Source organism: Amblyomma maculatum, chromosome 4, assembly GCF_055883805.1.
Source record: "Amblyomma maculatum isolate TAMU_Amacu chromosome 4, ASM5588380v1, whole genome shotgun sequence".
Classification (NCBI taxonomy): domain Eukaryota; kingdom Metazoa; phylum Arthropoda; class Arachnida; order Ixodida; family Ixodidae; genus Amblyomma; species Amblyomma maculatum.
The window spans coordinates 73,250,629-73,276,686 of record NC_139347.1 but is presented as its reverse complement, the minus strand read 5'-3'; the positions used below and the strand labels follow the sequence as shown (position 1 = coordinate 73,276,686).

The window sequence follows — 26,058 nt, the reverse complement described above, 5'->3', positions numbered from 1 at the left end:
TAGTCTTACGGATGAAGCGTTTTCGTGTAAGGTTTTCGACACATGTTAAAGCTCTCTCTTGCTAGTATTGTTGAGTGTGCATGCCTGCAGTACTTTCGTGCGCGCGCGTATCCAAAGTAGACAGGCATGCTTCACAGGCATGCTTCACGAGGCGTCTTGGAGTTTTAATCGCCGATATCGGTTTGAATTGGATGCACATATGTATGTTGTCGGGTGTTCGAATCGCTGTTTTCTACGAGTCTCTTGCTTGAGTAGCGGATGTAGTATGCCTTATGCGACTAGAAATCGCATGACACCGTTCGGAGCACGTTACGGCGAGTGGTTCCGTCATAAATTTAATACGAAACACTGGAAAGGTCTGCAAAGGTCTGCTCGGCTTGACGTGTGGATTATACCGCCGCTTGATGACGTCACCCTATTTTTCTTGCCACCGCTGTAATTTTTAGGACCACATTGCGCGCACGCACGCACGCGCACACACACACACACACACACACACACACACACACACACACACACACACACACACACACACACACACACACACACACACACACACACACACACACACACGTACACGTACACACACACACACACACACACACACACACACACACACACACACACACACACACACACACACACACACACACACACACACGTACACGTACACACACACACACACACACACACACACACACACACACACACACACACACACACACACACACGTACACGTACACACACACACACACACACACACACACACACACACACACACACACACACCGCTGACCCCGCGACATACTCGCCGGCCTGCAGCCTATGTGATAGCTCCCGCGCCGACGGTGCTCATATTCTATACTCGTGCCCGGCACACTTGCCCCCTGCCTCTTGGCACCTTACAAGTCCGCAGCAGTGGGAGACAGCTTTATTCAGCACCAAGCCGGATGTCCAATTTCGGCTGGTGACCTGGGTGGAGGAAGTCGCGACTAGGCACGGCCTGGACGCCACAGCCGGCAGCCCGAAGTCCGCCCGCAATGCTGCTATATAATTTTTAGTCTTAAGAATAAATGTTTGTTGCCACCACCACCGATTTTTCTCGTAATGGGCAAATAATGCTTTCGCGTTGAAAAGGAGTGCCCGATGAATATGATCGATGTTTATGTTTCCCAGGGAAGGCCGGATTCAAATGACATGCCAGTGAAAATCTGTGCGACATCACATCGTCTTCCGTGTCTCTCCCTACAGGTTTCAATGTGAGCAGCAGGACCGCGCAGAAGGAGGAAGAACCTGGAGGGAGGAGCGGCACTCGTCGAGTTTGGAGGAGGAGGAGGAGGTGGCGTCACGTGTTCTCGTCCCAGCGACGCGCTTATGGAGGCGCTTCTCGAGCCCTCCCGAGAGGTGGGTATATAGTGCTCTAGAAGATTTAAGGTGGGTCTCCTACCAGCGTGCTGCTGACTGCATGCGTTTGAACGCCACTCCACGTGAGAGTCAAGAGCGGTTATTGTCACAACAATGATTTCAGCCATGTCCCATTTCCATTTCCGTCTCTGTGTAGAGAGTTTTAGCATAGCACAATCGGCGATTCGTTACCATGATCTTATGCTGCGCGTTCCACTGCGCATGCCCATATCGCCTTGACGGCGCCAGAGGGCACCACATGCGGGACAGTCTGCCGCGTCAGGGCCAATCAGCGCTTGAGCACTGACGGCGCGCGGTAGCTGGTCACGGTGGCGTCGACTGTACCTTGACTCTAAAACACTTTTCGCCGCCGACGCCAGCCACATAGCAGGCGTCGAAAAGGGGAATCCATGTTCCTGGTACTGGCTCGCTTATCCTCTCGCGCGGTGAAGAGCATGGGAGAGCTGAAAAGGCACCCAAGTTGTGAAGAAAAAGGGCAGGGGGAGAAGGGCACAGCTGCACGGTTCCCTACTGTTGTTATAAACCAGTCGCTAGTTTCGGACTCGTGCAGCGCGCAGATCTGACTGACGTGCGCGGCAGCGCTTGATGCGTGTGTGTGTGGAGTTGGGCCGGCGGCGGGATGCCTTCTGCTTTTGCGAGAATTTCCTGTCGGGCACAAGTCGAAATCGAAGCGGCAAATGCCGTTCAGAGGAAGCTCTCCAGCCAGCGGGGCCGACCGATCCTCATTGCATCGCGTGGGTGATCCTTCGTTCTTGACATCTATCCGACAAAACTGCGCCCCAATGAACGAGAGTGGTTGACCAGGAATGCAAGGGCAAGTCGTTGTGCTGGCCCAGGACATTGAACGTTGTGTGGACGCGGTGACAATACAACGAAGGGTATCTACTAATCGCCCTTGTTGACGTTTGCCGCTTCAAGCAGCGTGCGTCAGAACGATACTGTGTTGTTTCCGCGGGTCCTTCGTATAGTCACGCGGAGACGATGGAGTTATCGGAAGGCGTTTCGATACAAGTGTGCTCGTGCCTCTCCTCTCTCTGCGAGCTTTTTTGCCGTTGGCTGGATTGATCCGACGCACACCTTGTTTCTGGTTCTTCCTGATGTCAGCGTACTGCATACGCTCAACGTGCATCTAGAATCCGTTCTGGCCTTTGTAGAACGTCATTGGCACTTGTTCATTGAAGTCAGTTCGACAAACAAGGATCAAGAGAGACGATTGTCTTCGAAAGGGGCCGAAGTTAAGCTATAGCTAGATCTGATTCGCAGTTTTCGAAACAACCGAAAGGCCTAGCGCGCTCGTTTTCTTTTTCATCGTGCAATCACGCCCGTTCGGATGTTAGAAAAACTGCCTCTTGGTGTCTTGATCCTCAACCTCCCTATTTTTGTAGGTTCTGTGGGCTGGGGTATACCCATTGGTGATAGTGTCACTGTTAAAATTTTATGTAGTGTCGGCTGACGTCTTTATTGAATTTTCACGAAGGGACTTGCTAGTGTGATTTCTCTATCTCCGTGTGCGTACAATCGGTCGCGCCGTCACAACTCCCGTTGTCCTGCACGTCATTATTGCGAACCTCAGGTCAGGTCATTATTGTGAGAAGAAAATAAAAGAAAAAAATTTCGAGGAGCTGTACTAGCGTGCTGGGATTCGTCCGGCTTGCTCCTTGTGTTCCGTGACAACACTGCTGGCGATGCTCAGAGAGCGTTGAGAGCTAGACGCGATGTCCTTCGTTTCTTCGTAAAAGCCCTTTCTTGGGAGCGGGTAAATTTAATCCCAGGGGCGGCCAGTGCAAGCTCCAGGGTGGGGGGGCTTCTCCACCGTGGCTTGGCGACAACACTGCGCTAGCCATTGAGCCCGTCGTGCTTTTTGGCCCATGACGCACCAGGAATTTGGCAGCACGTGCTGTCTTGTGTTAGAGCAGTGCTCGAGTCCGCGTGTGAGAACATTAACACACGGCTTCTAGCGATTTTTTCTTTTTTTTTTTTTTGTGGAGTCCCACTGATTGATTTATAGGAAGGGAAAGGCGCGGTAACTGTCTCACTTGTTTTTCTGTGGACACCTGAACCGCGCCGTAAGGGAAGGGATGAAGGGGAGAGTGAAAGTGGAAAGAGGGAAAGAGAAGCCGTAGTGGAGGCCTACGGAGTAATTTCGACCACCTGGGGATCTTTAACGTGCGCTAACATCGCACAGCACGCGGACGCCTCTTCGTTTCGCCGCCATCGAAACGCAGCCGCCGAGGTCGGGTTTGAACCCGGGTACTCCGGCACAGTAGTCGGGCGTCTTACCACTGCACCACCCCGGCCCCACATCCACTTACATTCATTACATTTGAGACGGAGAGTGAAAAAGACATTCAATGAAGCCGTCGTTTCAGATCAGCTGACTTGCTACTCTGCGCCTGGAAGGAAATCGAGGGGAGAAAGAAGGGAAGAGAGAGGGTGTCGGAAATGGATAAAAAAGAATAAGAAGTAGAAAACATGAGGCCATAAAAAATGGACAGAGATGCATCAAAGTGGTGGTATAGGCTAGAAAATGATTAGAGATGATGTGCAGTGTCCTACAGATGTCTTGACAATATCCATCACATAGTGAATGTACAGTGCTGAGAAACGGGGGGAGGGGGGTAAAATACCTTAAAATTCGTATTCGTATGTATACGATATAGCTATTTGGCGATACTTGGTCGGGCGACATGGCGTTCCTTTCCAAGGGCGGAGACCGCTTTGATGAGTGTCTAACCTTTCATTTTCTTAATTTAATCCCATGTCGGCCGGTGACGCTGGGGTTCGCGTTTCTCTTGAGTCCTATGTTCTAGACTCATGTAGTGGATGGAGCTGTTTGTTGAGCAACGCCAGCCGTCGGCACAGCAGCATCATGCCTCCGTTTGCTATCGCCGCTCGCTCGTCGCACGTATATATTTTTTCTTTTTGACGCCATGTTTCGTACGCAGGTGTCGGGAAAACGAGGGACTGGCAATGAGATTAATAGGAAGGGCTTACACCAAGCAAAACACAGATGATTTTTTTTTCGGTGTTGATGAAGGTGAAAAGTAATGCGATCGTGGAGATAATTGATTAGAAACTAGAAGAAACAACCTCGTGCCGTCGGTGGAATCCTGAACCCGGGACTTCCGAATTTCACATCCGGTGATTTACCAGTTGGGCTACGGTGACGGCTGTTGAGTATTTTACTTTTTAAGGTATCTGTGTTTCCCGTAACCTGCACTTGAAAGTGTTCGCCAGCGCCACCCTGGCGTGGGAGCTGTGCGATGACCCTCTTACGTTACCTAACGCCAAGGCTGCCGGATTTGAAACCCTCGATCGTTAGGTAACCTGCAAATGTGTGCAGGAGATATGAGGGGCTCGATATCGAGATATAAGTTGTTTTTCGTTTTGTATTTGTTGCCACTGGCAGCGAGGAAGACGGGGATTTTTTTTGAATGTGTGTCTGTTGATTGAACGCACGAAATATATCGTATGATTTTCTTGGTGTCAGTGGCTCTGTTGGCTCTCTTCGTATACGGTGGGTCCCAGCTCCGGTTAGAATGACGACGGCCGCATTTCGTTGGATTGCAATGCCATGTTGTTGAAACTCGTAAGTACCGTCCCCCCCCCCCCCCCCCCCCCCCCCCCCCCCCCCCCATCCGCTCCTCGCAACACCTCTTCAGCCTTCTTTCTTGCTCTTTCGTGGTGGAAGGTACAGCGAGGGTACGTTGTGTCAGCGTGCAGGTTAAAGGGTTGGACATTTCAGGCCCGAAGTGCACACAACAGCCGCATTCCACGCTGGTTATCTATGACGCCGCGTAATACCCGTAGTTCCTGTTGACAGATTTCCGCATATTTGCCCCCGCACTTACCACGGCGCCCGCTATGATCACGAAAGGAGAGCGGGAACAGCGGTCGGCGGCGACTGCCGGGCCGGCGCCTTCGATCGGACCACGCGTGACGCGGGGAAAAAACTCCGCGCGCGCGTGCGGTCTGCTTGCTGCGGCGGTGATTCAGGGCCTGGGTCCCCCGGACGGGCCGAGCGCTCGTCATCGGACTCTTCGCGCGCGCCCCTCGCCAGGGGTTCAAAACACCGCCGCCTTCGCGCCCGCGCGTGATCTCAAACACATGCGGTTCGGCTCTGTCGGCAGCGCACCCGCCGTACACCGACCGCGCGAGGCAGGACGGACGTTGTTGCGAACACCGCGTGTCAAGACCCACGCGTGGTTTTTTCTTTCGGCTGGGACGCTGTCGAGCGCATTTCTCTCTTTGCTCGTACGTCTCGCGATCATTGCGTCTTACTTGTTGCACGCCTCGCTGGGACGTCGTCGCCCGACGACGCTGAGCGGTGAGGTAAGTCGAGGGCTGGCACTTGAGTGCATGTTTTACTGTCTGTCTCTCTTTTTTTTTGGCGAGTGGCCTCACAAGTCTGTTGGTTACGAACTCGTGATTTGGCTTGGGTCTCGCAGTACTGTTGTAAATGTTCTGCAGTTGTTAGCTGGCCTGCGTTTAATGAGACTTGGGCGCGCAGATGGGCGTGTAGGAGTGCGGCGTGCTTTCAAGTTACGCTCAGCTGCGGTCTTGTGAGGGCATGCTCTAACTCGGGTTGGCGAGTATGTATAGGCGGCTGTCAATTCCCTCATCGGCAAGTCGGTTCCTAGCGCAGGTAACTATTACATATACTCGATGTCATGCTGCCTTGCTCTGAATCTTAGTATACGCGCCGATATTTTGGCATGCTAGCTTCCGCGTCGATTGTCGATTTGTGGTTAGGCATGCCCCTAGTTGCCTGAATGCAGTTTTTGTTGCAGCTGCAGTCACGTACTGTTCCTGCCGTGATTGCTTCAGGGTTTCATAACAGTAATGTGTCTTTTGTTTGCCTTAAGCAGTAATTTTGCTTCCTGTTTACCAAGTCGGTCTTCGCGCTCTTTTTTCGTGCTACTAAAATATCAACAAAAGCTGTTCGCGGGTCAAGAAGTCTGCGTATTAACAGCCAGTACTCACGCCCCTTACATAGCACTAGTCCAGAGGGAGTGCCACTAGAATCGGGGAGGCAGAGATTTTGTTTTTGTTTGTGAAAGGCGCCATTAAAAAAAACAAAAATGCTTTGCAAGGTCTGCATTGTGACAACCTGCTTTGCAACCTCCGTTCGGCGGAAGTTGACGTTGCTTGGCTTGGCCGCGGTGTTGACTAGGAATAGGAAGCGATATTTTGTTGCTTATGTCCAAAGCGAGCAGCCGAAATAGACTGAGATGGAGTTTTTTTTTTTTTTTTTTTTTTTTCATTCCTCATTTCGCTTACAGATCATCTTTACTACGCTTACGTACTCATCATAGCCGCTGCTCAAAATTATTTGCTTAGTCAGTTATGTTCGCTTATTAGAACCTGCATCGGGATCGCCTCTACGACTTGTCAAACGTTTATTTTTTCGTTCTGCATCTATTGTAGGTGACACGAAGAGTGTCTGTCCCCTTCGGACACCTGCATGGGTGGTGCTCAGAAAGCGCTTTTCTCGAATCATTCCTGCGCTCGGCGTCGCACAGCAGCGCTGCTCCTACCTTCACAGCCGCACGTCCACCATTTTGCCCCGACTCCTGAAGCACCTGCGACTGGTGTGTCGTGGCGGCAGCGATGACCCGTTTCTTTACCGGCCACCATCATCCCCAGTGGGACCGTGACACGGCGATTCGGCTGCAGCAGTTATTGGTGGGTCCTCTTCACCGCGCACGTTTGCAGCTGGCACTGGACGCGTTAGCGCTGTCACAATGGGATCAATTGTCTATCGGGTGTCAGATAAACCGAGTGGAATCGACGAATTGGGACGTGGATGGCCGGTGACTGGAAGTATATGGTATCACCGGCGGCTCGCAAGTTGTGGTACTGCGCATCTTAGTCCGGCCGTTGTGGCACTAGTAACAGTGTAGGGGTACCCACCTGCCCTGACAACGTACTGATTAACTAGATGTCAACGATCTGAGCAACGTGGACGAAAAAAAAAAAAAGTATCTTTATAGCGAGAAAGAGCTGCCCGTGCCTTGAACTCTGAAACTGCTGCGTGGTAAGTGCACATTTTGGCTTTTACTATTCGTCCTTTTCTTTTTTTTTCCGGGGTTTCTAAAGGTATTGGTAAAGTTTTGTCAAGCAATAATACATGTTGGCAAACTGATGGCGCTGCTTCCAGCTCACTGAAGAAAGAAGAAAAAAAAAAGATAGCCGGGGTTGAATTGCGCTTAAACCGATTCAGACGTTCGAAAACTTGGCGGTTCCTTCAAGTGAAAAATTGATTGGGTTTGAGGAAACGCGCATTGTCTGTATCTTCCCGTTGCACACCTCTTCGCGGCATACAATTAGATGCATATATGTCGCGAGTTCGAATCCCTGTCGCAAACTAGCCTCAAAGTTGACTAGCAGATGGATGCTGAATTGAAAGCGAAATTATGAACAGCCCAGAAAGAAACGGCTGCTTCTCTATTTTGGTACGAAATCACGTTGTACTTTCGGCAACTCTTCATGCTCTCGCCATCATATATAGATAAGAGTAATAATTTATTTATGAGTATTTGTTTTGTTTTTTTTATATCAGTCCCGATAGCAGGAAGCGATACAAGGCTTTCTTTCCCCACAGCTCGAGCAGGTGGTCCTATCAGACTCCTAATGCGGCTAAAGTACACGCCGCATTGTTTACCGCGTTCGTGCCATAAATGGACGGGGCGACACCCAATCAATCAATCAAAATTTATGCTGAGACCAGGGGACACAAGAAAGAATGGCTGGCGATCTTGTTCGGAATCGCGGACCGAACGATGATTGTGCGCGCTGCTGCTGCTGCTTCTGGTGGGGTCGGTTGAAACAGGGGAGAGCGAAAAGAGAGGGAAAAGGCGAGCAGATACGTCACTTCCCATCACGTGGCTCGCCGGCGTTTGCCGAGGGACGCTTTCGGCAGAGGGCGCCACCGCAGCGGTCCTGTGAGAAGAGGGCGAGGGGGAACGACCCCTGCCTGCGCGCTGCCCGAGAGGAAAGCACCAGGCTTTGTGGGTGCGTGCGCCGTCCACCCCCCACGCGCTTGCGCGGCCACCTCCTCTCCGCTCGGCGGGAGTTGAAACCGGCCGAGTGGCAGTTGGAAGGTGCACGTCCGCGCGGAAGAAGGGCTTCGGTGTCGCTGTTTGTCCCCGCGCGCGCATACGTGGTGTCGCGCCCCGAGATCTCGAACCGGGAGTCTTGGTCTGATTGTTCGTTCGTTCCGACGAGGATGTGTCGCTGCCACCGCTAGCCGAGGATGACGCGGATGCGGTGATTGCTGGCGACGACACAGGCCCCTACCGCGACTCGCGCACAAGACAGTGTGTGCTTCCTCTATCGTGCCCCCTGTATGTGCGTTCTGTGCGACCAGGCCGGAGACGTGGAGGACATGCTCTCCGAGGTCGACCTCATGGTGAGTTCGCAGCCGGTGCCGAAACAACCCTCGCGCTGTGTTGTGTACTACGCGTTTTGGGGCGGCGTGCGCCTTTGGAGCTCGCGGCCGACGCTCCCGTCGTCGGGCGGTCACGGCCCTTTGTCCGCCGCGCGGTTCGTAACGGACGGAGCGCATCGGTACACCCGGCCGCCGGGACGTGGCTTCCACTACGTGGGCGGTCGTACCGGGAAGCCAGCCGGCCAGCCTGAGCGTTGCCGCTTGACCTCGAGCGGGCTCGGGTCAAGGATATCGTGACCTTGTGCGAAACAGTGACCTTGGCCGGCAGCGGACTTCGTCGACCCTGGTGCGAGGTCGACGCACGCCGCTACGCGCGGCTGTTCCCAGATTGTCCAGCCCCGTGGCCCGGCAGCGCGTGCTTTGTGCAGCCTCGCGTTCGCCGTTGTCGAGGGTGTGCAATGAGAAAGAGGGAGCGCTCATGATGTTTAGATTTCTAAACTTGCCCGTCACAGGCATGCGCGGGGTTTCTTTGTCCGGCGATTGCAGGGCGCTCCCGTAAGCTTTGTTTACATCCGTCGCCTGGAGGGGATACGCCCGGTCTTGGTGTGTGTGTGTGTGTGGGGCCTTGCAAAGCCGTCTTGCTTCGAGCCTCTGGTTGCGCATGCGCTGTAGCAGACCCTGTCTTGTCACTGTCTCGCAGGGCGAACTTGGCGCGAGTTCTGTTGATTACGACTTCGGAGTTTGAGCTTGCATATGGTTTTTGCCAGGGCAGTCGACTGCTTGATATGTAACAGTGACGTGTCCGCATTGCATTGCTATATGGGCTTGTTGAACTGAAGCATCATGCACATAAGACCGCAGATAAGGAATCGTAGAAGCTTCCGAAGAACGTTAACCGGGAATTGGGCCACAGCCTGTGTTCCCGTCGTTTTGACCGACACCTCGACGAGTACTGTGCTTGTTTGGCAAACACGGTAGTGATTCTGTGCCCAGGGTAAGGTGGCCGATCCGATAACTTGGCCGCGAACCGTTCTGTAAGCCCTTGTGTTTCAAGGCGCACATGGAAGTTTAGTGGGTGTGGGAGTAGCGCCTTGCCCTGCCAGCGGTGGAACTTTTTAGATTCAAAAATCCTGCTAGTTAGTGTTTAATATTTACGTATCTGTGAACGCTCCCACCGCCACGAGGTGGGATGCTGTGGCTTTCGGGCGTCGAACTTATTTGCAAGCAGAAGTTGGCGTGCCGGCCCCTCCCCTCGAATGGCCCAGTTACGAACACACTCGCCTGATCTCCAGAACATTCTGCGCGGCAGGTCGACTGCGAAGCCGTGTCTGGTCGGATATGTTCGCTAGTTAGGGCTGTAACGTTAAGAAGGGGGGTAGCAGTTCTATTGTGGGTGCCTAAGACGGTTACCATGGTGAGTGCTTTTTTGGCTGTGTCGTACGTTAGGCCTCTCACTCGTGCAGCATTGGCCGGCCATAAAAACACGCTACTTAACTGCGGTGTCTGGCTTGGTAGTAGTGCCTTAGAACAGGATGGATTTTATTGAAATAGATTTCCTGTACTCACCACTGCGACCTCGTCTTCATTCAGTACTTCGGCGATTGCAGCTTTGCTTTAGACAAAAAATAATTCACCGTAGCATTGCCTTCGCAAGTTTGCCAGTTGCGACAGCAAACATCCTCTGATTTGCTTGCTTCAGCCGTGATGTTAATTTGTTAATCCTTGATGTTAATTTTTTAGTGGCTATCTGTACCGCGCATTGAGAGGAGAAAAATCTATTTGAAACAAAGGGAGTTTGGGACACACCGCCCAAGTCCACTTTGGCGCTGCTGCTGTTGTATCAGCGTCCAACTGTTTTCCAGTCCGCTCTGTTCCCGTCTTCCAACTTGATGTTTTTTTTTTTTTTCTCGAAACATTGCACGTTTCCCTGCCTTAGTCTGTTCGCTAACTTTGTTAATTGTCTTGTTTGGACCTGATAAGTGACAGCACGTAGCTGGCTGGCAGACGTTGTTGTGGCAGGGGCCATCCTTGGATGAGCGATCGCCCCAGCCGAACTGGTCGCTCGAACTAGAAGCTAAAACATGGCGCGTGATTTGTCGCACAAACAGAACACTTGGTGCGCGGAAAACGGTCGACACGGCGATTGGGACCTTTCTGCTGTCATGACTGCAGCGGTCAAAGCGGGAGGGTTGCGTGGAGCATTGACACGCGGAGGGGCTTTTCCTCCTGCAGCAACGGCCCGTTATCGTGGCGAGTGCGGAAAGCGAGGCCGCGCCTCCTCCTCGCCGCTGCCTTGCCCCTTTGGTGTAGTGGGGCCTCCTCCGCTGTCGCTCCACTGTGGTCCCCCCTTGTCGAGTGTGTGCGCTTGTACTCGCCGGCTCCTCCGTCGGAGGGACGGCCGGCGATCGCTGGAACTCGAGCATGCAGGCTTGTTGCTGTAAGCGAGGGAGAGCAGCAGCACGGCTTTGCCCCAGCGCGCGCTGGTCGGCCGGAGTTGCTGCCCCCGAGGCCTGGGAACGTCTTCTCGGTTGACCTTGACACTTCTCTCTCCTGGTCGTGCACCTTTTTTGGGAACTGGCGCTGCTCCCTCCGGGCGCGCGCAGCTCCAAAACCTATGGCCCCTTCTTCGCCTCTCGTTCCCCCCCTCCGGACGACGGCCGCCGCTTTCACTTCTTCAGGTTTTTCTGCTAGGTTCTTGCCCCCGGCGGTGCCGCAGCTGCCAAAATGTTGCACCTCCCACCCCTCCGGCGGACGCTTGCCTTCCGTTTTCTTCTTTGTTTAGTTGGTTTCCCCGTCACTGCTTCTCAGAATTTCTGCGTGCCGGTTTTGTTTTGTGGCTTTTTTTCTTTGTGCGGGTTTACTTGCTTTCTCGTTTCGAGCCTTTTTTCGCCGTGCTCCGTTTCGAGTCACTCGCGCCTTGTGCTCGGCAACCGAGTTCAAAGCTGCCGGAGTCTCGCATTGGGCTGCTAAAGGCCGCGCATCACGTGTTCACTCGTCAGTGGAAAACTGGTCATTGATCCGACCGGCATCAAGCGCACTCGGCGAACCAAAAAATGAAAGGAGATTATGTCCGCGCGCACCTCAAGCATCTGACCACCTGTTCAACTTGCCGCCTCCGCACCCCTATCCCGAACAACCAACCGGCGAAAGGCAGGGGTGCAGGCCGGGCGGCAGTAGGAGCACAATTATCTATTATAGTGTGCATCATCCTTAATGCAGCAGTGCTGGGCGCACAGTGTACCTCACATACTAGTTACGTGTGAACACGTAATGCGCGGACCGACGATCCGTCGTGTGACTCGGGCTTACACGATGCCTGATGTTCATTTCAATCCATAGTGAAGTTTCCGTCGTCGGCGTAAACTTTTATTCGCGCAATTTGCGCGAATAAAAGTGGAGCGAGGGTACGCGAATGCCGAAAGCGTGGTCATTTAGGAGCACTTCTTATGTCCAGTTACGTGAGCGTTTTATTTAATTATGAAGTAATTTTAGGTCGATATTAGCTGTTATCCATCGTCGTGTGCGCGAGACTGAGAGTTCATCTCGTTCATTACGCATTCGTGGACCACCTTTTGTTTATTTACGCAACGTCGTGAGTGCCTCTCCTTTGCCTGGTTAAAAGAGGAAGCGCGCGTCAACGCGATGTCGCAAGCCCGAGGCGTGGCCCTGGTGGTTACGCGCTTCCGCCTGCGTCGTTGTGTAATGGCCCCCGCTGAAGCAGCTTTGTTTGACGACGTGCGTCCCGCCGGCGCTAGCGCAACAATGCCCTCGAGGCGCGCGGGGTGAGGGACCGGCCTGCGTCGTGCAGTGACCGCTGCCGGTGATACCATGGCCAGGTTTGGCTGGCTTGCTCGCTTCCTGGGACAACGTCGGCTTCCGTGCTCTGAGCGAGCCTCGCCAGCGCTGCTCCTGGGGCGACTTTCTTGCGCTGCCGAGGGTTCTCTTTCTTCCTTCAGTCGGGGAGCGTCTCATCGGCCGAGAAGTAGCCTTCCCCGCAGCGCGCTCTTCCTGTGCGGTGCTGCCGCGCTGCGCTCTCCTCCTTGTCCTTCTCGCGTCCCTCCCTCTTGCCTTCCTCGGGGTCGACGGCACCGGCGAGTATCGATCGGCGTCTGGCGCTGCCGCTCTGCCGATCCAGCGCGCGCGCGCGCGCTCTCCGCGTTTCGTCGCCAGTCTGGGGAACGCACTCCCCCGCCTCGTCCTCCGCTCCGTCTTCGCCGTTTGTCCCTGCCTCGCTAGTCTCCTGCAGTCGCCTTTGGGGTTCTGCTGGCAGAGTGTTTTATTTATTTTCCCTGGATACGCTCTCGCGCTCTCTTCCGCTAGGCAGTGGCATTGGCCGCCGCTGGTCCTCCTGCGCTCCTCGACGCCCCTCTCTCATGGCTCCTCCGTCTCCTCTTTTGTGGCTCTTTAACTGGTCTCTCCTCCTCCGAAAGAGTGGCTGCGCCTCCTCGCTTTCGAGAGCGTCTTTCGCGCTCTCTTTTTTCCCGGCTTGCCCTTGAACTTGGGGAGCTTGCGAGTGGGGCTCTTTCTCTCTTCCTCCTCGCCAAGTTGGACTGCTCCAGCGGCAAACTGCGTGGTCGCGGGCCTTTTGCTCACTCACTCTCCTTCATTCTATCCTCTCTCGTGTTTTCCTCACTACTCCGCGTTCCTCGGAGGCTCAGGTGCACTCTTTCGATCTACTGGCAGAAGAAACTCTTTGTTGTTGTCTGCCGCATTTTTTATCATGTACTATTAATTGCACATTGCTTCGATTTTAGTTCACCTTGCTGTATGGGCTCGCGGAACAGATAGGCGAAATGCGTGCGATACTCTAAAGCGATACCCTCCTCTTTTTCCCTAGGCAGTGCGGAGTTAGCGACCTAGGGAATCGCAGGGAAATCTCGGCGTGTCTCCTGCGCTCGTGGTGCTCGTGTTAACACTATTAACACCGCAATGTTTCATGTGTGGTGTAACCGTCCTCACGCACGCTCGCACTCTAGAAGCGGTGCTGTCAGAGGCGCCTGGTGGTTCGCATGCATTAGGGGTCTCGCATGAGTGTGCGTCACTTTTGGGGGGATTTGCAGTAGAATTGTTGACGAGATCCGTAAAAGAGAATAGCTTTTCGAGGCACGTGTGTCATTGTTATGAAATGTTGTTCAAGTGTCAACATATATTTTTTCAGTTAGGTCTGTGTGTTGCCACCGTGGTAGACTTTATGGGCAACTGCATCGCTTTGAGAATTACGCGACATTCAGAGATTGAAGTCTATAGACTTCAGGTAAACCATGCAGTTTTTTACGCTAGCATTCAAACTGAGGACGTAATTTCAAGCTTCACGCAGCATCAAAGAGCAGTGAAATTCGATGATGTCACAGGCAGTGGTAGTTACGAGTTTTGCTGCGGTGCATTATGGGATGCGCCAAATAACGCCTCTATGGCATAACTTGCTGTCGCATTCTTTTTATTTCTTCGATTCAACTCTTTCTATGCGAGAAATGTACCGGCGCCGTTCATGACATCATCATGAACTTTCCACCCGGAACTGTGCTGTGTGAAAAACCGTTGCGGTTGTAATTGCCGATCGTGCCCTGGTTTCAAATGCCAGCGCCAAATTATTTTTTTTTTTACCCAGGGAGGGCTGTTTGTTACTACAGAGGCAGTGCGGCTTTCCTTAGCTTTACTTTGCCGAGTTGTTCAGGCATATCTTCTTTGATTACTGTTTCAGATTCTGATGTTACATAAGCTTTGTGCAGCCAAATACATGCATGCTCTTTTGCGCAACTGAAGATCTGTGCAACATAAATTCGCGACTAATCAAAGCACACACGGCATGTGTTGTCAAAACAATAACAAATGATTTTAATTCCTTAATAAAATAGCAATAGACAGTAAGATCCGCAAAATTTTTGGAGGAACTATATTCTGCTGTGGATTTAGCTGATACGTTCTGGCTCTGTAGCTTTTGCTGCATAGCCATTTAAAGTTGTCCTTAGGTATAGAATCTTAGAGGGACACTGAAGACAACTTCATCTATCTACTGTTCTGGGTAAATATTCGATTTCTGGCTATGTGGATGTTGCCCAGCAGTGTAAGGCAATTTTGTTGGGAGAGAACTGAATTTAGAAAATTTTCCCATTGCCTGATTCTAACTCATTATTTGTTGTTATACAAGAAGAATGACTTTTGGCACATGGTAAACCACTAGAGTTCGTGCCTTGGTGTGGCTTTTTGCCCCAGGTTGGATTGTGGCGTCGAGCATAACGTCACAACCCTGTCTTCAGAGCAGGGTAAACTACTATGATTCACCCCTTTCAGTTTCTTTTTTTGCACAGACTCAATTGTGACATGAAGTATTACATAACAACCCAGTATCATTATTCATAGCCAGATTGACCTAGAGGTGACACCACAGTCTCTGTACTAGTGTGAGTCGGCATCTGGCACTGCAGAAACAAATGTGGTGTCTGTTCACTTCCATGCTTGGAGCAGGTTTTCTGATGAGGGAAAAAAAAAAAGACATGCTGTCTGCAGTGGACAAGGGATTTACTACTTAGTTTTCAAATTTTGGAGTATAAATCATAGAATGGAGCAACACATACTGTAGAAAGCAAGAGTAATATACACAACTGATCTCATATAACCCTTCTCCTGTGATTTTCTGACATCATTCTGCGAGCCTTTGCATTGTACCGCAATCACAAACCAAATATTTTGACTGGGAGACACTTTCCCAATGGCAACTTCACTCTTTGTTGCGAAAGCAACACTACACCAGCCAACTTGGCTCGTCGCGTATGCTCGTATGCCGTAGCCACAAATGGCAGGTGCAACGAAACCGTGGCAGGAGCTGCCAACTTGGGTCTCTCGTCTCACATGGGACGGTTATGTCAGAATCAGCCTGCCAGGACCCTGGTATTCATGTTATCCCTATAGGCCACTAAGGCATGTTCATATAGCTTGGTTGAAGCGGGGCTTTATATGTGGGCTGGTAGCCTAAGCTATTGCGTCATATCCTTAAGGCAGGAGCTTAAGTGTCCCCTATATTTAGATGCAATAAACTCTTTACCACTACCAACTAAAACGCCGGTAAACTTTGATGCGTTCAATGGAACACGCTCCAACAGATGACACTGCTGTGTAAAACTGTGCGAGACAGGGGTCGTCGTAACTGGTGTGTATATATCTCCCCAGGCCAGCGCTAAACTGCATTGGACGTTCTGGCTACCGGAATGCAGAGCCGAACTGAAAAGGAGTTAAGGGAACAAAATGTAGCGCACCAAGACAAGGGCAGAGAAAGAAGACACACACAGCGCTAACTTCCAACTAATGTTTATTCAAGGAAGAAAGCATGGTTATATACCACCGTGTATCACATGCGCCAAAAGAACATGCGCTAGCAAGTCGTATCAGCCAGATACGCAATCTCCTTTGGCAACACCAGGGTTATATACCACCGCATGTGTTAGGCGGTGGTATATAACCATGCTTTCTTCCTTGAATAAACATTAGTTGGAAGTTAGCGCTGTGTGTGTCTTCCTTCTCTGTCCTTGTCTTGGTGCGCTACATTTTGTTCCCTTCGATCATGTACCAACAAGCCCAAGTATCTACCCTTCTGAAAAGGAGTTGGCTGTCGTGATGGGGGACTTTAATAAAGACAAAAACTCCGCCTTTGTTCAAGCTGCAGAGGAGCTGTTTCTACTCGAGTTGAGCCAGCACCAACTTCAAACCACCATACATTGGGGAAGCAGTTTAGACTTGGTTTTACACAGAGCCTCGGCAGATACAGAGCACGTCATCAGCAGAGTGGAAACCAAGTCCCACTACTACACTAATTATCGCGGCGTCATCATTGGTATAAAAATAAAAGCCTGGTTGTTACCTGAACAGTTTATATTGTCTCTGCAATAGAGCTAAACCAAACGCTTAACCACAGGCATAGCCATGCAGCCGTTGCTTTCGCAATTCAACTAGGGTTAACGAGAGCTAAACCATAACCAACTTTTGTTTGTCTTTTGCGGGCAGCATTGGCTTTGTTTTTGGTAGTTACAATGAGGGTATCAGACAGGCAAAGTTAGTCACTTCTAATCAGGGCTTTTTTCCTTGTAAATTGTTAACTGTGGGGACACCATGCGGCATAAGGAACAAAATTGCTATTTGGAATGTACCTTTGCAAGCCACCTACTGCACATCCTTGTTCCCCTCGGTTCTAGTGAGGCGAGGCCACTGCACCTGCATTCCACATCAGGCGCTTTGTTGGGCATAGTGAAGTGTGGATCGATGCTAGTTAATATGCTGTGCCTTGCTCGCTTTGCACTCTAACCTGCCTTGGGAAAGGAGGCACAGCCTGGTTCGCTGTCATGCTTGGGAAGTGACCTCGTTTATAAAATGGTAACCGCTGCTGTTCCTTCATGATGCGTCACATGACGGCACCGCATTTGGCTATTGTTGCTGCTGGCACATTCATACAAATATTCTGAACTTTATGACAAAGCTGGGCATTTCCAGTGTAGCTCTTATTTGTGGTGCCTCGTCGTTCGGTCAGCATGGACTGTCAGTGAAGTGGTTATGCCAGTACACCCCGCTTTTATGAGTAAACAGTTTCAAGTACGATGAAATCACCGATGAAAATTCTTTTGGTGTGCACTGCATTTTTAAGGGAGCAGTGCAGCGGGCAAACTACACTGCAGTGCTGAGGTTTGCAGGAATTGGCTTCTCTGTTTTTTCTTTCAATGCCGGCTAACAATGCAATGGCCACAACAGCCTATATCCTTATATATCCTTAAGAGGAGAGCAAGACTGAGTTTGGTTTATTTAACTTATAGGCCCCGCCGCGATGACACAGAGGTTAGGGAGCTTGACAATGCGTTCCCAACTGTGCCGGATCGAATCCTGGCCGTGGCAGCCACTTTTTGATGGAGGCGAAAATCAAGGCCCCGGTGTACTGTGCGATGTCAGTGCACCTTAAAGAACCCCAGGCGGTTGAAATTTCCGGAGCCCTCCACTACGGTGTCTCTCATAGTGTGAGTTGCTTTAGGATGCTAAACCTGACGAACCCCCTTTTTTTATATATATATATATATATATATAGCTTCGGTTATGTGTTGATGAAATTTCTTTATTTGATAATTCGGAGGTGTATTTGTTAAAGGCATAGAACATTGTGCTTTAAGTATATAATCTTTTCCAGCACGATGGAAAGTTTGTTGTCTAAAGTAGACTATTCCAGTGCACACATTTTTTATGTAGTCTGATGTTGGAAACCACGGCCAGGGGAGATTTCATGTTGACAGAAGTGTTGTATGGAAAACTAATAGAAATCTCGTCCTTCAGATGGTAATTAAACATATTTGTCATAGAGTAGCTACCATTTCAATATATTTGCACGTTCAAGGCTGCTAAGGCAGAGACATGCGTTGTCAAAGGAAGATTTAGTGCATTGTGATTACCGCTTTGTGAAAAAAAAATCAGAACTGTGTGGTGTCATTTCAACAAAACCTGACAATGTCATGTGATGCAAAGGGGTATTTCATTTTTCTGAAGAGTGTACTGAACGAAGTGTAATATATACAAATCAAAATATAATAGACTACGGTGTGCACTTAAAGAAGGTGGAACACTGTGCACATAGAGTTGTGATATTTTTGAGAGAAGTCAAATGGAGTACTACATTAATAATGGCAACATTTCGTCTCAACAGGGTAATATGGTTTTTATGCGATTTTCACTGTCAAGTTAAGATGCCAGATCATCATTTCGTGGATATTGGAGTGCTTGATCTTTACTGTGCGAGGCAAGATCTTTTCATTTGCACCATAATCTGATAACATAATTTGGTCAGTGTTTGTTCCTTTAACACCTGTAAAACCTAGATTTAAATGGGTAGCTTTATAAAGTAGTAATAGTGGTAGTTGTACATAAAAATGCACACATGAGCAGTGATTAACTACATGAAAGGCCTTTGTGCATTGCTTTAATCGTGTGTGAACATAGGTCTGTCAACAGCTTCTGCTTGTACATGATTCGTCCAGCGCACTGACATGAAAATCTGTAAGAATGGCAATAATGCGAACTAGCTCGGCCCCTCTATGCTATGCATTAATAACACCCTGAAATTGAAGTGTTTGTTGGAAATATGTGTGCAGGAACTTGCAGGCTGAGGTGATGCTTCCCCATTTAGGGAAATGTAGGGGGTGGGGGAGCTACTACCCCTCCCCGCCCCTCTTTTGGTGTCCTCGTGTGCTCAGACATACGCGCATGCAAGTCTTCAATCTTTGGAGCACGATATGATCGCTTAGTCTTTAATATTTTGTGCAATGTGGAAAGGCAGGTATGGTCTGGCAAATGTTAAAATAGAAAGACACTTCGGGTGTTGCAGGAGCTGCACAAATAAAATAAAGCCACGCAGTGCTGTAATAAAAAGTTGTTTTATTGTGGCTCACTGCTTAAGGCGCTCGACTACAGAGCCGGGGTACCCAGGTTTGATCCTGGCGACGGTGGCCATGTTTCGGTAGAGGCAGAGGCTGATAAAACTGTATTAAGAACACCAGGTGGTCGAAATCATCCGAAGCCCTCCAATGCGGCGCACCTCATAGGTTGAGTTGCCTTGGGACGCAAATCATTTTGCTTTTCTTTTCTAATGAAAGGCGGCCAGTTGAGCCGCGAATTGAACCCGTGAAATTTTGTTTAGTAAGAATGTTATCCAATTTGCTGTGAGGAAGCTCTGATATTTAGGCCGCTCGAGCTGCAGAATGACTGGTTAAAAAATCTCGAGGGAATGCAAAATAGTTTATTATGTATCTATACAAACCTTTTCATTTGGCTCTTGGAACTTCCGCTTTCCTCTTTATCATTCTGCACCTACGAGATCTTACTTCAAGAAGCTGACCGAGCGAACAGACTTTATTTCACTTCTTGCGTTAAAATAAATGTGATTTCCGCTTCTTGGTTGGCCATTTTGTATTTGTGTAGTAGGAGTATATGTACTAACAATGAGAAATTTACATCATGTGTCACTGTGAGCATGGGGCCAGGCCGCACAGCGAGCTTCGTGGGCCGGGCTCGGGCTTTGGTTTCTGGGCTCGAACCGAGCTTTGGCCTCGAAATGCGGCATGTGCAGTACTCTACTTCCTTCCCTAAGTTGTAGATATGATTGCGGAAATTCTTCCACCTTGTCGCGAGAGCGGCACGGCAGATAATGCACGACGGCGGAGACGCATAAAGTTGTAAGATCGAACCGTGCACTGCAGATCCCGTTGCGACCTCGCATAAATTAATGCACCGTAGCAATGATGCCGAAGCCGCTGCCATGACGGCCACATTTTTGTGGAAACGAAATAGCAGGGCTCCCGCATGGTACGACCCGTCCTCCCTTCCCTTGTGGCATGGTTGACGTGTCCGTCAGGAAAGTCACTGCTCTTTTGCTATCCTCAACACGAAAGGAGCCTTTGTGTGTATGATGTAGTGGCCAAAGAGGGGCAACATTGGATGTCTACATTCATATTCCATAGGCAGCTTCAGCTCGCATCATTGGAGCTTTTGCCGAGATTTTCCATGCCTTGCACTTCTCTGTAACTGCCTCATTAGTGGCGGCTTTTTAATCGTATTGACTTATTTGTAACCTTGTACTTTTCCGGCCTCCCGCGTTGTGGTTCTCATATAGGCAGGAGACATTAACCGCTGATGACGAATTTCCACCGAAAATCGTTCTTTCAACTTCGTGATGCCAACTACTGTGTGGAGTACCTGGATTCAATCCCGACTGCCGGAGGCTGCATTTCAGGGGAGGCTAAACGCAGAGGCGTCCATGCCCTGTCCGATGTCAGTGCAAGTTAAAGACCCTCTGGTGGTCGAAATTACTCAGTGCCTCCTCCACTACGACTCCTCTATTTCCACGCTCACTCCCACCTTCATCACTTCCCTTGCGACACGGTTGGTGTCTACAGAAAAAAAGGGACAGATGCTGCTCCTTTCCTTCCCTGTATACCAATCTATTTATTTAACTTTGTGAGACGGTGGCGATGGGCAACGGGCTCTTGACTAAGACTCCTATCAAAGATTTGGTTGGACTGAAGTTAGGTGTAGATGCCATAATGATGTCTCTGGGGTTGCCGGAAGAGGCAAAGAAAACCGTTGCATTAACTGGGAACCACGCCATGGTGCATACCCTTTCGACAACTGGAAACCACGGCATAGTGCATCCCCCTTGTGTGTGCTTACTCTCCACTTCGTCAAAGCAACATTGTTCGCTTGCCTTCCGTGCCCGGCACATCTCAATTTCCTGCGGCGGGAGAATATTTTTGCTGGTTGTGCCAACAGCCGCCGAGCTGTGCTGTGTCTCGCACCGGGGTGCAGCTCGTGCTGCCAACAGTTGACAGTGTGCCCGTTGGGCTGGCGCGGCGTCGGCAGCACCGTTCAAATGGACCACTCCTACAACACCGGCAGGGCCTGAGCTTCCATGTCTTCCGAGGGGCTCCCGTGTTTCACCTGTCGTCTGCCGAGGCCCGCAGGGCGCCTGACGGCCACCGCCGCGCACGCTTGTAGAGTTTGGCACGGTCTGACTCCCGGTATCGTCCTTCGGTCCGCTCCAGGTTTATAGCCCCTGGAAAAACCAGAAGTGAATCTGGAGGGCTGCCCATGTCCGGTTGCCTCCGATCCGCTGCGGAAATCTGCGCTCATTGCTTGAGGGCTGCCGCAGTCGGTGCGCTTTCTGGCCTGCACAGTACTTGGTCAAGGTTTTGGCACGAGACCAATCCTTTGCTGGTGTTGAAAAAGTATGACAGCATATAACCATCCGAACTGTAGACTGTAGGGCCCAGTTTGGGAGCCAAATGGAACTAGTCTCACCCACTTCATGGCCGCACTGTGTAGCATTGATTATGGGTGCTTCAGAATGAACATTTCGGGTGCTACTAGGTGAACGTCGTGGTGCAATACAATGTGCGCATATAATATAGCCGCCAAGCAGCTCACAAAATAGGCGCATAGTGTCGCATTTGCAGTAAAACCCATTTATGGAGGGTTACTTCAGCAAAACTGGTATTTTTTGGCAATGTATTAGATATGTCAGGTTTGCGATGTGTGCTGTCTCTGCTTGTCATCTGGAAGTGCCTACAGAATTAACATGTGCATTGTCTGCCCGTTGTATGCCAGCTGCAGTGAAATTCGTGCAAAACTTGCTTTGATTTAAAAGCATTAAACAGACTACACTCACCTTATGGTTTCGTGCATTTTCTTTAAGTGAATACCATTCCAACATTAGAATCAATCGTTTTGTGCAAGCTGTCCCTCCCTCGTGTCACTTCAGTGCATGCCTCCTGGTTGAGTCAACATTTCAAACTTCTCACATTGCTTTTAGAGTTTGCTATTAGTGCATTGCAGAAAATCTGCACAGCCTTTGGCTAGACAAACAGCAGTGTGCTTTAGAAAACCAGTTTTGTCAAACTCTGGGATTTGCTAGTATTTGCAGGCAGAATGCTGGGAAAAGTGACAATAGCACTGAACTTTGATTTGTTTTTGAGTAGAGTCACGTTCTGGTGAGACGTAGAACAAAAAAAATGGTTCTGCTGTGAAAACAAGCAGGTACTTCAACATCGAGCCTCTTTGTCGGTGGTAAGCTTGCCAGGCCTACCGCAGACAAAACCATACTTTGACGTACCAACCGTTATGGGTTGGTACGTCAAAGGTGTCAATCACTAGGAAGCTTCTCAAGATTGTTGGAAAGGCATATGGAATTTATTGCCAAAATATTAAAAAGGAGCCCAAACATTGCTCAAGCAAAAGAATGATAAACTGTTGGCAAAGTAGTAGACTCGACATTTGAATCTATCAAGTCAAACTAGGTAAATGCATTAGGCAGTATGCTTTAGCTGCTGTCGGGCTAGTTGGTGAATGTCTGCAGAAACCATGGCAAAATTGCGCTAAAAAACTCGACACAAAAGAACTCGTAGCACAGGACGAGCGCTCGTCCTGTACAACGCGTCCTTCTTTTGTGTAGTGTCTTTTAGTGCAATTTTGCCATGGCTTCTGCAGCGCTAGGTGAGACTAGATGTTCAGTTATGAAGTGCACCAGCAAGCGTTACGTTTGCTGCTAGTTTTTTCCAAGTTTTTGCTAAGGTCGGCCTGTGTTATATACCTTTACATGGTTTGGCCGTCTCTGGTAAGTGATGAGTGCGAAGTTGAAAGGCATTTAACTTGCATAAAAAGGAATAAGGTTGGAGATTTTGTATTTCAGAAAAAGAAAACATCAATTATCAAAGCTGGTTGACCTTAGAAACGTGCTCCAAAACTCTTCTTTCGTTGCTCCAAAGCTGCTCCAAAACGCCCGAGCCTGCTTCCACCCCTGCGAACGAAGGTTCCGTAGTCATAAATAATAAATTTATTTAATGTAGAAAGCCTGCAATTATTTTATTGAGTTAAGCTGCAGTGCTTCATTAGTCGGAATGACGGCAACTGGACAAAGAGCTATTATATTGCATTTTTTGTTCATGTCACATGATCTCAGATTGCTATGTCAGAGCCATCGTTCGACAATCTGAAACCGAAACTGTGACATAATAAATTCAGCTATAAAAAAGAAATATCTACTGAGTGTAGGCAAATTTCACCTCACCCATGTTTACTAATGTGTCACGTGCTATTCCAAAGGGGCAAATGCTCTTAAAAATATGGTGTCGCTTTTGAGATCTGGTTATGTCTGACGAGAAATCATTACAGCAGCATAGCGCAGGAAGCTCATTATCCCAGATTTAAGATGCTATCGCCAAATCCTTTCATAGTGGCTGTGAAAGCCTACTGAAGCATTGTAAAAAAACCTCGTCTTCGAGCGTGATTTGCACCACCACTGGCGAAAAAGCAGTGCTTCTCGATATCGGCGGTTTAGATAACTCGGCCACCGCTGCATCTTATCGCTCTACATGCATGAGCAGGGAGTCATTTCTTGATAAATTTTATTCTCCCTCAGTTGCTAGGTGCGCTGAAATAGTTGAAACCGAAACTAGCCGAAATTTGTACCCCTGTCGTGGCCACCCCCCGCTACTCGCGATGCATGCGTAGAGCGCAACTGGCAATGACGTCGGGGATATGCGCGGGGTCGGCGATGTGCGGGCCGTTCCTGGCTGATTTTCAAATTCTTCTCTCATGTGCACAAGATGGTTCGCGCAGCAAATTCAGCACCAGGCGTGGTAATGAATGGTCCCCTTTGTCTAATATAGTGTTCGTATGGAATTCTTGCCAGAGTTGAAAATTTGCATCCAGAACAGCGACGAACAGCCAAATCAAGCAGCATATGCAGCAGTGCTTCGAATGACCGCTTTATAGAAGTGGCAGTCAAATTCACTTAAGGTAGCTCCTTTTTGGTGCAGGGGCGGCGCAAGAATAATTTTGACATATGCTGCCTGTTTGGATTTCTGTTGCAGAAGGCGATGTGGATTTTATGCATTTCTGACTGAATACCATGTTATGCGTTAATTACAGGAAAAATAAGCAAGTGGTGTATCCAAGGGTAGTAGTCTGCGCGTTGCATATATAGCGATGCAACACTTGGTGTTGACAAAAATTAAACAAAAATCGAGGGCTGTACAGCGATGCGTTGGCCGCGCGCTGCCGCCGCTACAGACAGATTCGCAATCGCGGCTTGGGCGAGCGTGGACCACACGCCACCGCTCACTACCCTTTATACGTACAGCATGACTGGTGATCGCAGCGAGGGCCACGTGCCACCACTCGCTGCCCATTGTACATACAGCACGGCTAGCGATGACGCTTGGGTGACATGTGGGCCGCTCGCTGTGCGTTGTGCACTTAGTGCGACCAGCAATTGCGGATTGGGTGATGTGTGAGCCACGCCAGCCAGTCGCTGTTCCTGTGTGTACAGCATGGCTATAAAAAAAACAAGGGGTTCAACGCTGCTGAACCAAATGTTGGAACGATAACTCTGTTGATATAAGACACAAGGCTTGTTTCAGTGTTATTTTATTTATTTTTCACGCCATAACGATTACAAACAGAGCATTGAGATCACTGTAGTAAACTGACATAGTTTGTTTTAAGTAAAATTGTAAATTGGTCTAGAAGAAAGGAGAGGCGTAGTATCTGTCACACTTCTGTATGGACACCTGAACAATGCAGTAAAAGAAAGGACAAAGGAGGGATTCAAAGAGAAAGCAAGCAAGCATGTCATAGTGGAAGGCTCCGGAAAATGGCAGCGGCCAAGGTCCACACACTGTGTCAGGCCCACCAAATCTGGAGTTCTCATGACCCTAAGAACGATGTTTGTATGGAGGGCTCCTTAGTTCGATCGCAGGTGCTTATGTGATGTCAGTGCAAGTTAAACATCCCCAGATGGTTAAAATTATTCGGTAGCCCTCCACTATAGCAGTTCTTTCTCTCTTCTCATTCCCACCTTCATCCCTTCCCTTGTGGCATGGTTTAGGTGTCCATCCAGAAGTGTGACGAATACTTCTTGCCTTCACTTTGCACCACTAAAAGAATGGGGTTCGTATGGAGGCTCCCTAGACTACTCTCTTCACTCCTCTCCATGGCAGTGGCATGCGGCGTATGTGGCACGAGCTGTTGCTCTGCAATCTATTGCTCAAGGTCAAATTTCAGAATAATGCGACCTTGATGAATTCTAGCTGTATAGCTAATGTGCTAAAGCTCCCATACAACTAGCCAAGCGTATCCAGGAACGGGGACAAGGTCAGTCTCCCTTCTTTCCTGCCTAGCCTCTATTACAGAGCCATAAGAAAGCTGTCTTCCAGCATAGTGATATCGGCTTCGGCAATGTGCAAGCCGTGTGTCGCCGCTCACTGCATCTTTCTTGTACATACTATATGTTGCAAGCTCTGCTTCTTGTTTACACAGCAGCAATTTTCAGCATTTTTAGTGTCCGGGCATAGCTTTTATATTAATGAAGCAAAAAAGCATTCGGAGGGCTCAATCTGCAGAAAAACTTTTTATAATCGCACTTGTCCATTTTAGTAGAGAATGACTGTAGTGAAAAACCGATGCACAAGTTCTTAGTCCTGAAGTGGACGCAATTGTGACGCTGTGCTTTTAAAACCGCGTGGGATTTGTAATTTGCGTGCCTCTTATGGAGCTCGGTCATCTACGTACAGCCATTCTCTCTGCAGAGTGAACCCTTGGCGAATATCATAAACATCTTGCATTCGCTTTTTGCTGCTCTCATCAACTTCTTTCCTTGCTGCATGGGGCATTGCCTACTTTGTACGCATGTGCTCTTACGTGCTGTCAAGATTATCATTGGCAGG

At 49.6% G+C, this 26,058-nt stretch overlaps 1 protein-coding gene across 3 annotated transcripts in view; it reads left to right on the top strand.

Moving 5' to 3' along the window:
- LOC146191398 (protein brain tumor-like) overlaps positions 1–26,058 on the top strand; it is a 105,803-nt gene that overhangs the window by 53,834 nt on the left and 25,911 nt on the right. Inside the window, exons 3-4 of one of the 3 annotated variants that reach the window (XM_084601950.1) lie at positions 1,252–1,404; positions 6,853–7,110. In XM_084601950.1, coding sequence (XP_084458076.1) covers positions 7,036–7,110 — 75 coding nt within the window. In that variant the 5' untranslated portion in view covers positions 1,252–1,404; positions 6,853–7,035. Of the gene's footprint in view, positions 1–1,251; positions 1,405–6,852; positions 7,111–8,422; positions 8,837–26,058 lie in introns of those variants that run through there. The other 2 variants (XM_084601952.1, XM_084601951.1) reach the window with 2 other exon arrangements.